Source organism: Pongo pygmaeus, chromosome 11 (assembly GCF_028885625.2).
Source record: "Pongo pygmaeus isolate AG05252 chromosome 11, NHGRI_mPonPyg2-v2.0_pri, whole genome shotgun sequence".
Lineage (NCBI taxonomy): Eukaryota > Metazoa > Chordata > Mammalia > Primates > Hominidae > Pongo > Pongo pygmaeus.
This window is the reverse complement of record NC_072384.2, coordinates 71,722,239-71,735,142: the sequence shown is the minus strand read 5'-3', so window position 1 is coordinate 71,735,142 and position 12,904 is coordinate 71,722,239. Positions and strand designations below refer to the sequence as shown.

The window sequence follows — 12,904 nt, the reverse complement described above, 5'->3', positions numbered from 1 at the left end:
GTGTGTGTGTGTGTGTTTTGCTTTAACCACTGAATAGACACTAAAGTGAAAAGGGTCTAAGGCCTGCGAGGCTCTGAAAGTTCCAGAAGCATGCTGCACTGACAACCCAATGCTGAGAACACCTAGGGCCTGCACGTGGGTTCACCTCTGCAGCTCTTAGGGGAGGAGTTGTGGTTTCAACCTGACAGCTGGAGCCAATCAACACCGGACACGCGGAAGGCCCGAGGTCCAAGACCCCCGCGGCGTTCCCCTCCCGGCTACCCTTATCCCCTCGCTTCCAGTCCCCCGCCCCGCCGCCCCCCACGCACAAGCCCCCTCCCGGCCCCCCCGGAACTTCGGGCACAAATGGTCCTCAGTTCAGGGGCGGGAAACCTCGGAGATTTTTTTTTTTTTTTACATTGTTTTAAATTTTAAGTTCCGGGGTACATGTGCAGGATGCGCAAGTTTGTTACATAGGTAAAGGTGTGCCATGGTGGTTTGCTGCACCTATCAACCTAACACCTAGGTGTTAAGCCCAGCATACATTAGCTGTTTTTCCCAATGCGTTCCCTGTCCTGCTCCCCACTCTCACCCCCTGACAGGCCCCAGTGTGTGTCGTTCCCCTCCCTGTGTCCATGTGTTCTCTGAGATTGTTTTCTTTCGTGAGAGCAAACCTTGCTGCAGTCTTCTCATATCTCAATGTGAGTGCTGCTGAAAGGCAAAGTGAACATCTCAGCGGTCTGAGCTTTTGTTCCTGGAGGGGGCAGGGGCGGTGGGGAAAGGAGGAGGGAGTAATTTATTCCATCAGCATTTGCAGCTCTCAGGACCTGGACACTGAGATGTGGCAGCTTTTCACCATCTAAGGGGAATGGGTTTCTCTCACCCTTGGACGCTCACCCGCCTGTGGCCTGCCTTTGGGGCCTGTGCGCTGGGATCCCACAGTTAGGCCACTTGATCAGTGTGCCTCAGAGCCTGGGCGACCCCTCGCCCCATACAGGGCGCCCTCCTGGGTCAAGGGCCCCAGCTCTCACTCTCTTTGCTTTAACCATTGAACAGACAATAAAGTGAAATGGACCTAACTAGAGTCTGTTAGATCTGGAAGGCAAAAGGCGAAATTGGGTCTGATAGCACCAGAAGCCCAGCGCCACGGAAAGGCCACGGCTGGGAGCGTCGAGTAACCGATGATTCCGGTTCAAGCCCCTGGGGTTTACTTACACCCCAGCAGGGAGCAAAGATAACTTGGGGCGGAATCCCAGCAGGAACAAAACATCCGGTCCCCAAGCTTGGCTTCACGTGCCAAGCCAGGGGGCACCCTCCTCCCGCCCTCTCCGCAGAGGCTCGAGTCTGTTCGGGAATCTTCCCGGGGCTACCCTCTGCGCAGCTGGCCGGGCCTCCTCCTCTCCCAGGGGAACCCCACCTTCCAGGACTCTCTTTGCGGAGAGAGGGGCGCGGTCGCCCTCAGGACGACCAATCCCCCTTCCAATCTGTTCCGCGGAGCTGGCAGCACGAGGCCCGGGAGAGGTAAGTGTGGTGCCGCCTTCTCTCGCGTACCCTGGCCGGAAACAGCCCAGAGCGACAGCGGCCTTGCCTCCGTGGCCCAGATCTGAGTTCGAGGTCGGACTCTGCTGCGCGTCCGTATCCATGTGATTGGCTCTAGGCCTTGGTTTCCTCAATGTGGGTGATATTGTACCCACCCTACAGGGCGATTCCCAGGAGTCAGTGAGATGCCTGAGGTAAAGGGTTTGGCAGAATGCTGGGCGCTCAGTAAATACACGCGGGCAATCGTTCTCTGCACTAGACCGCACTCTCCTGGAGGACAGTGCCTGGAGGCAGGTGGAAGAGGAATGGCTGACTGAGACTCTCCAGCTCGGGAGCCAGGAGGGAGTGTGGAGCCAAAGATGCGGGCCGGGAGCGGTGGCTCACGCCTGTAATCCCAGCCCCAGCACTTTTGGAGGCCGAAGTTGCAGGATCGCTTGAGCCCAGGAGTTTGGGACCAGCTTGAGCAACATAGTGAGACCCCATCTCTACAAAATAAAAAAATTATCTGGGCATGGTGGCATATGCCTGTGGTCCCAGCTACTCCGGAGGCTGAGGAAGGAGGATCCCTTGAGCCCAGGAATGCGAGGCTGCAGTGAGTTGTGATCACACCACTGCACTCCAACGTGAGTGAGAGAGTGAAACTCTGACTCTTAAAAAAAAATAATAGGCCGGGAGCAGTGGCTCAGGCATGTAATCTCAGCACTTTGGGAGGCCAAGGCGGGAAGATCACCTGAGGTCAGGAGTTCGAGACCAGCCTGACCAACATGAAGAAACCTCATCACTATTAAAAATACCAAAAAAAAAAAAAAAAAGCAGGGTGTGGTGGCACATGCCTGTAATCTCAGCTACTCAGGAGACTGAGGCGGGAGAATCGCCTCAGTTGTGGAGGCTGCGGTGAGCTGAGATCACGCAATTGCACTCCAGCCTGAGCAACAAGAGCAAAACACCGTCTCAAAATAATAATAATAATAATAATTTTTAAAATGGTAGAAACCCGAGACAAACTCTGAGCTGGGAAGCCGTGGCAGCAGAGACCAGAGGACCCACCCATTCCCTGCACAGGCCGAGTTTTAGTCCCCCAAGAGTGATTCCGTTGTGTCCTCTCGCCAGGTCCATGCAGGAAAAGAAAAAATGTGAAATCCCAGGACGCAGATCCCGAGTCAGGGGTCCCGTCTGCCTACTGGCCCAGGGGGCTGCGGGGAGCTGATGGCTCCCGGAGTCCCTCGAGGCTGCCTTAGGGGCCGCAGGGATAATCAGGTTGAGGAGACCAGTAATGCGAAAGGACCCGGCCAGAGTTGTCCCAAGAAGCTGCAATTAGCCAATGAAGTAAGAACAAAAGCACTGCCGGTTTGGTCGCAAAGGCTGAGCTGGGAGGTTCTCATAACCAAATCCCCGCCCTCTTCCAACGTCTTTGAGTTTTAGGACAAACCCCAAGGGGATTCGAAAGCGCAGGTTCCTAGAGCTACTACTTCGGGAATGACAACACAAAGGTACCGAAACTGGCATTGCCTCTTGGAGCAGCGGCCTGGAAACTCGCGTCTCCGGGACCCTCGACGAGACTGTGAGGAGTAGGAGCAGCAGCTCATGCGGCCCCCCCACCCCCCGAGTGAGGAAGGAGAGTGAAAATGGGCCTGGCCCCGCCATGCACTGAGGGCACCCGGGCGCCCACCTCCGCTCCCTGCCGGCAGGAGGCATCCTCTCCCCAGTAATACCCAACTGGGCTGGCTTTCTGTGCAGCGGAGGACGCCCAATAGCCCGGCAGAGGCAAAGCGCGGGGCTAGGCGAAGGCTGGAATCCTGCCCCAGGCTAGCGGTGGGCCAAGGGGCTGAGAGCAAAGCGCAAACCTGTCCTCTCCAGCTCGCCGTCTTCTGGAGACCTGGAGCTGTTCAACTAAGGCTTACCATAAATACCCTTGTGATTTGTGCTATGGCAACAAAGAAAGGCGGCTGCCTGCAAGGGGGGAGGGGCACCCAACTCAAAAGAAGTCGTTTCCGTTCTCGATTCTCAGTGTCCATCTATACAATGAGAATGATGATTCCATCCCTGCCTGGCGCAGGGGTTGGCGTTAGGCTCCTATTAGGGGAGACGTCGCAGCGCGGCGACAGCCTGGGACAAGCGATCCAAAGCAGAAGAAAGTCTCAGCGATGGGATTCGAACACGCAAGACCAGAGCAGAAACTTCAGGCTCCCCTTATTTACCCCCACCGTTCTCTAGGTTCCTGCGGAGCAAAAGAATGCCGAAGTCAGAGAAATCCGAAAACGGAGAAGGGGAAAGAAAGTGCCCTGGGGCAGAAGAGGTAGCTGGCCGCCCTCAAGCACCAGTGTTCCCCCAAACTCGTTTTAAGTCTCCCCTTCACTCCTCTCAGATCACTAAGGAGATGGGCGTCACTCTGACTGTAGAAAAAACTGTCAATTCCCTATGCCACTGCTTCCCTGACTTTAGACCAAAGTAAGCAAATCGTTTGGACATTGTGATGCAGTAATCAGATAATTTGGCTAAACCCAGACTTGTGTTCAAATTATCAGAACTCATACCTCAAGTCTCTACTTGATTCTCCAAATGCAGTTGTGGGTGCTGTCTCCCTTTCCCCCTCCCTCACACTCTCCCCGCTTGCTCATTGTCTCTGGTCTCTTCTTTGCCCTCTTTTTCCCCCACCTACACAATCCCTTGTTTCCCAGATAAAGTGGGGCTCCAGTCATTCCTTCCAGAACGAAACCATTTTCCAGATCCCAGCTGATCTAGACTTTGGGCTGCTAATTAATGGAAGTTACTGAATAAATAAAATACAACAAATTTGCCATCATGAAAAAGCCTGGAGAACATATTTAGGGTGGGAACAAAGAACAGAGAGAAGAAGACATGGCGGTTGGATTTTTTTAATTTCATTTATTTTATTTTATTTATTTTATTTTTTTGAGACAGAGTCTTGCTCTGTCACCCAGGCTGCGGTGCAATGGCATGATCTCGGCTCACTGCAACCTCTGCCTCCCGAGCTCAAGTGATTCTCCTGCCTCGGCCTCCCAAGTAGCTTGGATTACAGGCTCCCACCAGCACACCCGGCTAATTTTTGTATTTTTAATAGAGATGGGGTTTCATTATGTTGGCCAGGCTGGTCTCTAACTCCTGACCTCAGGTGATTTGCCCGCCTCGGCCTCCCAAAGTGCTGGGATTACAGGCGTGAGCCACCGCGCCCGGCAGGCGGTTGGATTTTTAAAATTGTCTTTTTCAGGGAATTTTTTTTCTACATTAGGTCAAAGCAGCTACCACTGTGGTGACAGAAAGAGTTGGAATTTGAAGTCAAAACACCAAAAGGCGGGCAGATCACGAGGTCAGGAATTCGAGACCATCCTGACCAACATGGCGAAATCCCATCTCTACTAAAAATACGAAAATTAGCCGGGGGTGGTGGCGCGTGCCTGTAATCCCAGCTACTTAGGAGGCTGAGGCAGGAGAATCGCATGAACCCAGGAGGTGGAGGTTGCAGTGAGCCAAGATGGCGCAACTGCGCTCCAGCCTGGGTGACAGTGAGACTCCGTCTCAAAAAAAACAAAAACAAACAAAAAAAACACCAAAAGGCAATCATGTTTCAATATCAAGAGGTTGGTTTTGCAACTGAGGCCCACAAAGTAGGCAGAGAGCCGCATAAAGCAATGCAGGTAGGTGGAGGTGAGCTCCACCTCCAACGTTTCTCATAAGCTGGCTCTTTCCATCTAGGGGCCTTCCTTAACCAAAAAAAAGCTGGGGACTAAATCCAGGTAGACTTGAAGGCGCGTTACCTATCTCATTATTTCTCTGTGTGAATGCTGGAGTTTTAATTACACACTTGCTTTTTCTGGGGAAGAAGACCAAAGATCATATTTTTGAAGGTATCAACTTGTTTTCTATCAGACAGTTGTTTTAACAAGTTCTTTCAGCGACATGTTATGTTTTTAGGAAAGGGTGCTTCAGATGGTGCGCACTAGCACAATTTTGTGGCTTTTAATTACTATTTTGTTCTTTTGGGGGGTTTCAGAGGCTGGCGCCTGGGCGTGATTAGACCGTCTACCCCGCCCCCCGCAACCTCGCACACTGCCCACCAGGTGGCGCCACAAAGCAAGCGCTGCTGCAGGAACTTCGAACTTGGGAGTCCGGCAAGTCGTGCAGTCCATCACCGTCGGGCCAAGGTTTCCAACTACAAGGTTATAGAGACAGAGGAAGTCGTCATTTCCGATTTTTTAAAAAACAGGAGAAGGAAAAGAAAAAATTGCAATGATAGGGTAGGACAGTGTCCTAAAATGCAAAACCGTAAAACAGGATTAAATTCAACAAACCAGATAAAACTTTTTATATTTGTCGTAAATTTACAGAGAAGTGATAAATCTAGTATCTACTTGATAAATCTATAATCTCACCTATTAGCCTATTTCCTTTTTCGCAAAAGCATCGAATTTTCCAGGCCAACTGGTGAACCTTTCCACCCGAAGGAGGAAGTCCTCGGGATGGCTTTCAGGGTGTCATTTACTTATCAAACGTATATAATTACTCAGAGCCTCGAGTGTCGGGAAAGTACCAGGGAAAGTGGTTTCAAATATACTATTAGCAATAATACCTTTAAGTTTATGTAGCTTCTCTTTCAAGCAACAAGGAAAACCCGTTTTAATATTATATACTTAATTGTCCTAATATCTCTGCGGATTGGTTAGGAAGCGGGCATTACAAGTGGTTTGTGGATAATTAAATCAATTGATTATGTCAAGTGCCGAGTGGCTAACAAGAATAAATGCCAGACACTTGGAGGAAAAGTGGAGATAGAGCTGGCTGGACTCTGGGCACCGATGTACTTTAATGTGTTTGAAAACTGACCTCGGACATGAAAGTACGAATCACTGGAAATGGCACTTGCACACAGAATGGGATGGCGGACCCCACTTCTTCCTCTGAGGCAAAACGCCAGTCTGTCTCCACGTCTTCTGTCTTCCTGCTGCGGGCCACCCTGACTCCTCGCTACCTCGACCGCTCGCCTCGCTGCTCACATTCAGCGGCAGTCTTTGCACCTGGGGCCGCTGCAGCCGCAGCCGCAGCCACAACGCCCACCATGTGACGCCCGCCCCCTGGCCGGGCGTTCCCGGAGCTCCGCAGCCGTTTGCTTCTGATTGGCTGTTGCTAGGTGACGTCGCCAGCGCTCACGTGACGAGTGTTAAATGCCCACACTGCAAGAGCCCGCCTGGCAGACAATCGTAAAGCCGCTCGGGGCCGTTCACCTGCTCCCGCCTCCCAGAGCCCCGACCCGGCCCAGCCACCCCTGCCCCCTCCACTGCCTGCCCCCCGCCAGAGCCCGCGCTCGCGCTGGGCAAGGAGCCGAGCGGGTCCAGAGGCCGAAAGAGGATGCGACCAGAGGCAGCTGTCCCGAGCAGCGCACGGTGATCGCCTCCCCCGGAGGAGGAGGCGCCTAGACGGTTGCCTCCTTTCTTGTTTCCCCACCACCACCCCCGTAATTACATTGGCTGCTGGAGGGGACCGGGAGAGACAGAGGAGGCGCCTGGCTTCCCCCGCACGCCCGCCGCCTCTGCTCTTTCCGTCTCGGGCCAGGATGACTGGAGTCTTTGACAGTCTAGTGGCTGATATGCACTCGACCCAGATCGCCGCCTCCAGCACGTACCACCAGCACCAGCAGCCCCCGAGCGGCGGCGGCGCCGGCCCGGGTGGCAACAACAGCAGCAGCAGCAGCCTCCACAAGCCCCAAGAGTCGCCCACCCTTCCGGTGTCCACCGCCACCGACAGCAGCTACTACACCAACCAGCAGCACCCGGCGGGCGGCGGCGGCGGCGGGGGATCGCCCTACGCGCACATGGGTTCCTACCAGTACCAAGCCAGTGGCCTCAACAACGTCCCTTACTCCGCCAAGAGCAGCTATGACCTGGGCTACACCGCCGCCTACACCTCCTACGCTCCCTATGGAACCAGTTCTTCCCCAGCCAACAACGAGCCTGGTATGCATAACGCTGGAGTCAAGAGTGCCGAGTCGGTCTAGTTAATGGGAAGGATGGGTAAACGTGTTTGGGGCGGGGGGCCGTCGAAAGCCCTGGATTTTCACGCTTCCTGCTCACCGCCCGCTTGTGCCCTTTACCCTCCCCAGCCTCCAATCTACCGCAGGTCGCCGGTTACGTCCCTCTCTCCGTTGGTGGGACCTGGTGGCCTCAAGAGCCAAGTGGGCGTGCGTGCTCTGCCTGCCTCATAAGGGCATCTCCTTGCCACCTGCTTCTTTCTCTTGGGTGTGCACTTGTCTCCCCCTTCCCTGGAGGGTTCAGCTCCCGGGGTTAGTGGCGGCTCCGATCGCACGCTGCTAAGTTGCGCCTGCCCGTGGCGCCACAGTTCAATGCACCCACCTCCTTGCTCAAGCCAAGTCCCCACGGCCGGGCCCTCTAGGAGGGCGGGAACTCCAGGACCCCTGGGTTGCGCTGTTCTTACGATTCCGTATCGTTGCAGAGAAGGAGGACCTTGAGCCTGAAATCCGGATAGTGAACGGGAAGCCAAAGAAAGTCCGGAAACCCCGCACCATCTACTCCAGTTTCCAGCTGGCGGCTCTTCAGCGGCGTTTCCAAAAGACTCAATACTTGGCCTTGCCGGAGCGAGCAGAGCTGGCGGCCTCTCTGGGCCTCACCCAGACTCAGGTGGGGCTCGCGCCCTGCGGGGGCGAGGAGAGCGCGGGCCTGAGATGGCTGGGAAGCAAGCGGGTTCAGGACAATGCTTTTTAAAGTTCATTTTAAGTACTTTTAAGGATTTTCAGGCCCGCGCCTCGAGCGGCTCTAAGTAAGCTTCTAGGCCCAAAGCTGGAAACCCCCAACGGGCCGCCGTGGGAGGGAAGGAAAGGGACCGGGTGGACAGAAATCCCGTACCTCTCGCTACTGATTAAGCGGGTGAAATAACTGGCCCTCCTCACCCTCCCGCTGTCACCATCATCACAGTGCACGTACACCAGCAGTCCTGGCCTTCTGGCAATTACCTCCCCAGGGAGCAGGAACCCGCAGAGCCTCGAAGGCTGCCGCCCGTGATCCTCTTATCTCCCCAGGGCGCTCGCTGCCCACCTCTAGCCAGCGGTTTTTCTCTGCTTTTTTCTCCTCTTCGAACCCCTACTGCCCCAAGACTAGGCTCCTTCACTAACGCTCAGGTCTTTTTCCTCAAAGGTCAAAATCTGGTTCCAGAACCGCCGGTCCAAGTTCAAGAAGATGTGGAAAAGTGGTGAGATCCCCTCGGAGCAGCACCCTGGGACAAGCGCTTCTCCACCTTGTGCTTCGCCGCCAGTCTCAGCGCCGGCCTCCTGGGACTTTGGTGCGCCGCAGCGGATGGCGGGCGGCGGTGGTCCGAGCAGTGGCGGCAGCGGCGCCGGCAGCTCGGGCTCCAGCCCGAGCAGCGCGGCCTCTGCTTTTCTGGGCAACTACCCCTGGTACCACCAGGCCTCGGGATCCGCCTCACACCTGCAGGCCACGGCGCCGCTGCTGCACCCCACTCAGACCCCGCAGCCGCATCACCACCACCACCACCACGGCGGCGGGGGCGCCCCGGTGAGCGCGGGGACGATTTTCTAACCCCAGGGAGAACTCGCCAGAGACTGAGAGCAGAGACCACTTATCCTCATTGCTTACCCCGAGCCGGGGTTCCCTCCTCCCGGCCCGCTGCCGCCACCCACCTCTCCTGGAGGCTGCGATCTGCAGTGGCCCGTCTCAGGCCCTGCTCCCTCCCGGGGCCACCAAACGGGCCCCTCTCTCGGGGCAACCGGACAGCAGCTTGGCAAAGGCCTCCCTAAAAGGCCGCATTTCTGACCTGAGCCCCGGGTCTCGGCTGTTTCGAGCCCCGCCTCGGACTTGCCTTCCCTCCCCTCCGGGTGAGCCTGTCTGGCGCCTTTCTCGCCCCGGGCTGAGAGCTGGGTCCCGGGAGATGGACGCCTCCCAGGCGCGCGAGGCTTCCCGGGCGCTCTGAGGCTTCTTTCTCCTCGCCAGCCCCCCGGGCTCAGCTCGGACGCTGCAGTTATCGACCTCCCGGTCCCGCCTGCCCGCCCTCCCCCACGTGGCCCCTTGACCCGGGCGGCCTCGCCGCTTCTTTCCTCCCTGCAGTTCCCAGCCCTCGGAGCCCCCATCCCTTATCTTACCCCACCGCGCTCCCCCAGGAGCGCTCCCTCAGCTCTCTCCTCATCCATCACCAGTGGAGTTTTTTTATTTTTATTTTTTTAAAAGTTTAGGTGCCTTTGCGGATGACCTCATTTTGATGTTGAAAAAATGATTTTTTAATATGTGAACACTGCAAAAATGTGTTTAAATTATCTTTTTTAAAACCTATTCAGGATTATTAGCCTGGACTTGGACACAGAGTTTGTAAATAAAGGTGTCTGTGCAGATTTTTCCCACTGATTTGTTTGTATAAAAATACCCATCTTTTCAGACTTTTTTGTAAACCCCCAGTTGTGAAAACTGCAGTTTAGCAGTGACCTCAGCAACCCCTCCTTTTTATTTTTTCCTTTAAAAACATTTCAGTTAAATTAAGCTACTGATTTGGATTTGTTTTATCGTATCCTAAAGTCTTTGTTGTTGAAATGAAAGGTATTTTGGGGTTATTTATTATGAAAACAACATGCTCTTAATGTTGATTTTACAATATGAAGAGATTATTTAAATAAATTATTGTTTTCATTGGATGTGTGCGCTTTTTTCTTGGTGCCAGGGTCCGGTCAGTCACGTGCTCAGAGCTCAAGCCGCTGCCCAGGCCGGGAAGCCAGCCGGCCGAGAGCTACGTTTACATCTTTCCGAGGCTGCGACACCGCGAGGTGCGGCAAGGAGAGGACAGGCGCGCTGGGCGTGGGGCCGCGCCGGGAGTTTCACGCCCCGCCCCCTCCCGAGTCCCCGCGAGGGGTTCTCCGGCCGGCGGCGAGGTGACTCATTCAGCGCGGAGCGGCTCCAGCCTCCGCCTGCCCTACCCCTCCGGCGCCGGCGCCACCGCCCCCGCGCCCGCCTAGATGGCCAGGCTCGGCATCCCAGACGCCGCGGGGGACCTCCCGTCAGGGACCTGAGCTCTGCAGCAGCCTGAGGGTCGGACCCCTACTTTGAACCTTCCCCTCCGTTTGTCCCACGGCACTTCGGGACTGAACTGAGAGCTCTGTGAGTCACCCTCGGGAGCCATGGTTGGCTGCTCTGGAATGCCAGCCGACCCCAACAGCACGGGGCTGTGCTTGCGCGCGCGCGAACACACAATCACACACTGAGCACACTGTCACAGGCGCATCTATACTAGCACACACTCACCCATACTGATACACACTCTCACAGTCACACTCATGCTCAAATATTCTCAGGCGCACACACAATCACACACACTCGAACACCGTCACATCACACACTCATATTCCATGACACTCTTACACACAACACTGACACACGAACTCATGCACACTCGCATTCACACCCTTACACACTGATAGACAAACTAACATATGCACACTCATGTATACACACTCACAGACTTATATACACTGGTATGAGAGTGGCATCTTTCCACTTCATACTCTTGGAAGGGGGAATGTCCACATACCATTGGGCTCTGCTTTCTACCTTGGGCCCCACACAACCAGCTTACAACTTTGGAGGTGACCCTACTTTCTGGCATTCCCTACAAAGGCCAGGGGTTGGTGGTTAATGAAAGCCTGAACTAAAAGTCCCTTTCCCTGAAAGTGCTAGGGCCCACAGTTGGAAGCTTCCTGGCTTCAATCACTGACTGTGTGACCTTGGGGAACCCATTTAACCACCCTGTGTTACAGTTTGCAGATCTGTAAGATAGGAGAGATATTAACAGCTATAGCTTGGAGTTGTGAGCATTTAATGAGCCAACAATGTAACAGTGCCTGGCACATGGTAAAAACTCACTAAATTTTATCTATTTAATATTTAGTATTACTGTTTTATCACACTGCCCCCAGAGAGGGGTATGAAACCCACAGTTACCCAGAGGCTTTCCAACTTCACCTTGTGTGGAAGAGCAGCATCCTGGGGCTGGGAGAGCCCCCTCCTACCTGGGGTTTGAACCTCAGCCATGCCCTCTGAAGGGACTCTCCCCTACTGCAGAGAGGCTGGGTGCCAGCCACAGAGCCCCGCCTGCCATGTCCAGGCTTCGTCTCCTCTAGGATGAGGCCGTCTATGCTGTGTGTCTTCAACTTATCTGCCAAAACCAGACACGAGGCGGAGGTGACTTTCTGGGCTCGGTGGCATCATCCTGAGGAGAATCATGACTTTTCTGAGCACATTGCTTTGGGGCCTTCTCTGAGTCTGATTTACAACCATGCGGTCCAGAGAGTTGAGGCTTTGGAAAAAGCAGGGAGGCTACACGATCCAGTGTCCCATTGCATCTTTGCATTGTTTTCCCAGGCTAGGGAGGCCTGGGTTGAAGCCCATTGACCTGTGATCCTGGGTTTCCCTAAGCAACCGCTGCCTGGCAGACCCCCATCCCTGTCCACCACCCGCACCCCAGCTCCAAATTCTGTGGGTTTTTTTTTTTAGTGCCACTAACTGGTGCCAGCCTTCCTCCTGAGAGTGACTGTGCCCTCCCCTCCTTTGCACGCACTCCCCTCCCTCCTCCCGAAACCAGCGGGGAGAGACGGGCAGTAAATTGGCTGGTGTCGAGGATCTGCAGCAGACAAGATGATTAAGAGGCCTATGCTGGAGAGCCCGGGGCAGGGAATGTCAGCCCAAGTTGGAATCACGCAACAGGCCTTGGCATGAGCCAAGCCTGGGAGTCGGGAGGGCGGGCGCTCCCAGCTCCGGGGTGGGCTGAGGCCCCACAGACTCGCCGGAGTCACCTAACCCGGCACCCAGCGACGACAGGGTCGGGCCGGGCCACGATGCGCCTTTCCCCAGGGAGCCTGCGAAGCCGAGAGCAGGAGGGTGAAGGGGCCAGAGGAAGGGGGTGTTTCCGCAGACCACGAGAAGGGCAAAGAGAAGGGGTTGCAAGGACGCGCCCAGGTCCCAGAAATGAGGGGGCGGAAAGGGGGACGGGTGGGCAAGGGAGGAAACAAAGCCTGGCTCCTGGAGGCGGGGGCCGGCTCCAGCCCCGCCGGGGGCGACGTGCTGGCAAGCCTTTCTCACAGTCTCCCGGCCCGCCCGGAGACGCAGAGTCCTGTGATCAGCCCGCCGCCGCGCAGACACGCTCCCCCCGTGCTCTACTGAGCTCCCCAAAGCGCGAATGAAAAATGGAAATGGGAAGCAGCGATCTCGGCTCTCTACACTGGGAAACTAGCCGCGCTCAGAACACACATAAATCTCCATTGTAATCTCCTTCCAATTGCTCGCGTGAAATATCAGGCCAGAGACAGGATATGACAAGCGCTGGGAAGCAGGGGGAGGGAAGCCGAAGAGTGAGGGGTGCA

The 12,904-nt window shown here is 55.3% G+C and overlaps 1 protein-coding gene and 1 long non-coding RNA gene across 2 annotated transcripts in view; one reads left to right on the top strand and one right to left on the bottom strand.

The window, feature by feature from the left end:
* LOC129031138 (uncharacterized) overlaps positions 1-6,621 on the bottom strand; it is a 78,633-nt gene extending 72,012 nt beyond the window's left edge. The window contains exons 1-4 of the long non-coding RNA XR_008500943.2: positions 6,361-6,621; positions 5,595-5,689; positions 3,420-3,736; positions 654-733 (exon numbers count right to left, since the gene is read on the bottom strand). This is a non-coding gene — a long non-coding RNA (uncharacterized LOC129031138). The remainder of the gene's footprint in view (positions 1-653; positions 734-3,419; positions 3,737-5,594; positions 5,690-6,360) is intronic.
* Positions 6,622-6,679: 58 nt separating this feature from the next.
* Positions 6,680-10,186, top strand: DLX2 (distal-less homeobox 2). The gene is made up of 3 exons (XM_054477039.2): positions 6,680-7,487; positions 7,984-8,168; positions 8,682-10,186. The coding sequence occupies exons 1-3, from the start codon at positions 7,088-7,090 to the stop codon at positions 9,081-9,083; spliced, it is 987 nt and encodes a 328-aa protein (XP_054333014.1). The 5' UTR covers positions 6,680-7,087; the 3' UTR covers positions 9,084-10,186.
* Positions 10,187-12,904: the final 2,718 nt, after the last annotated feature.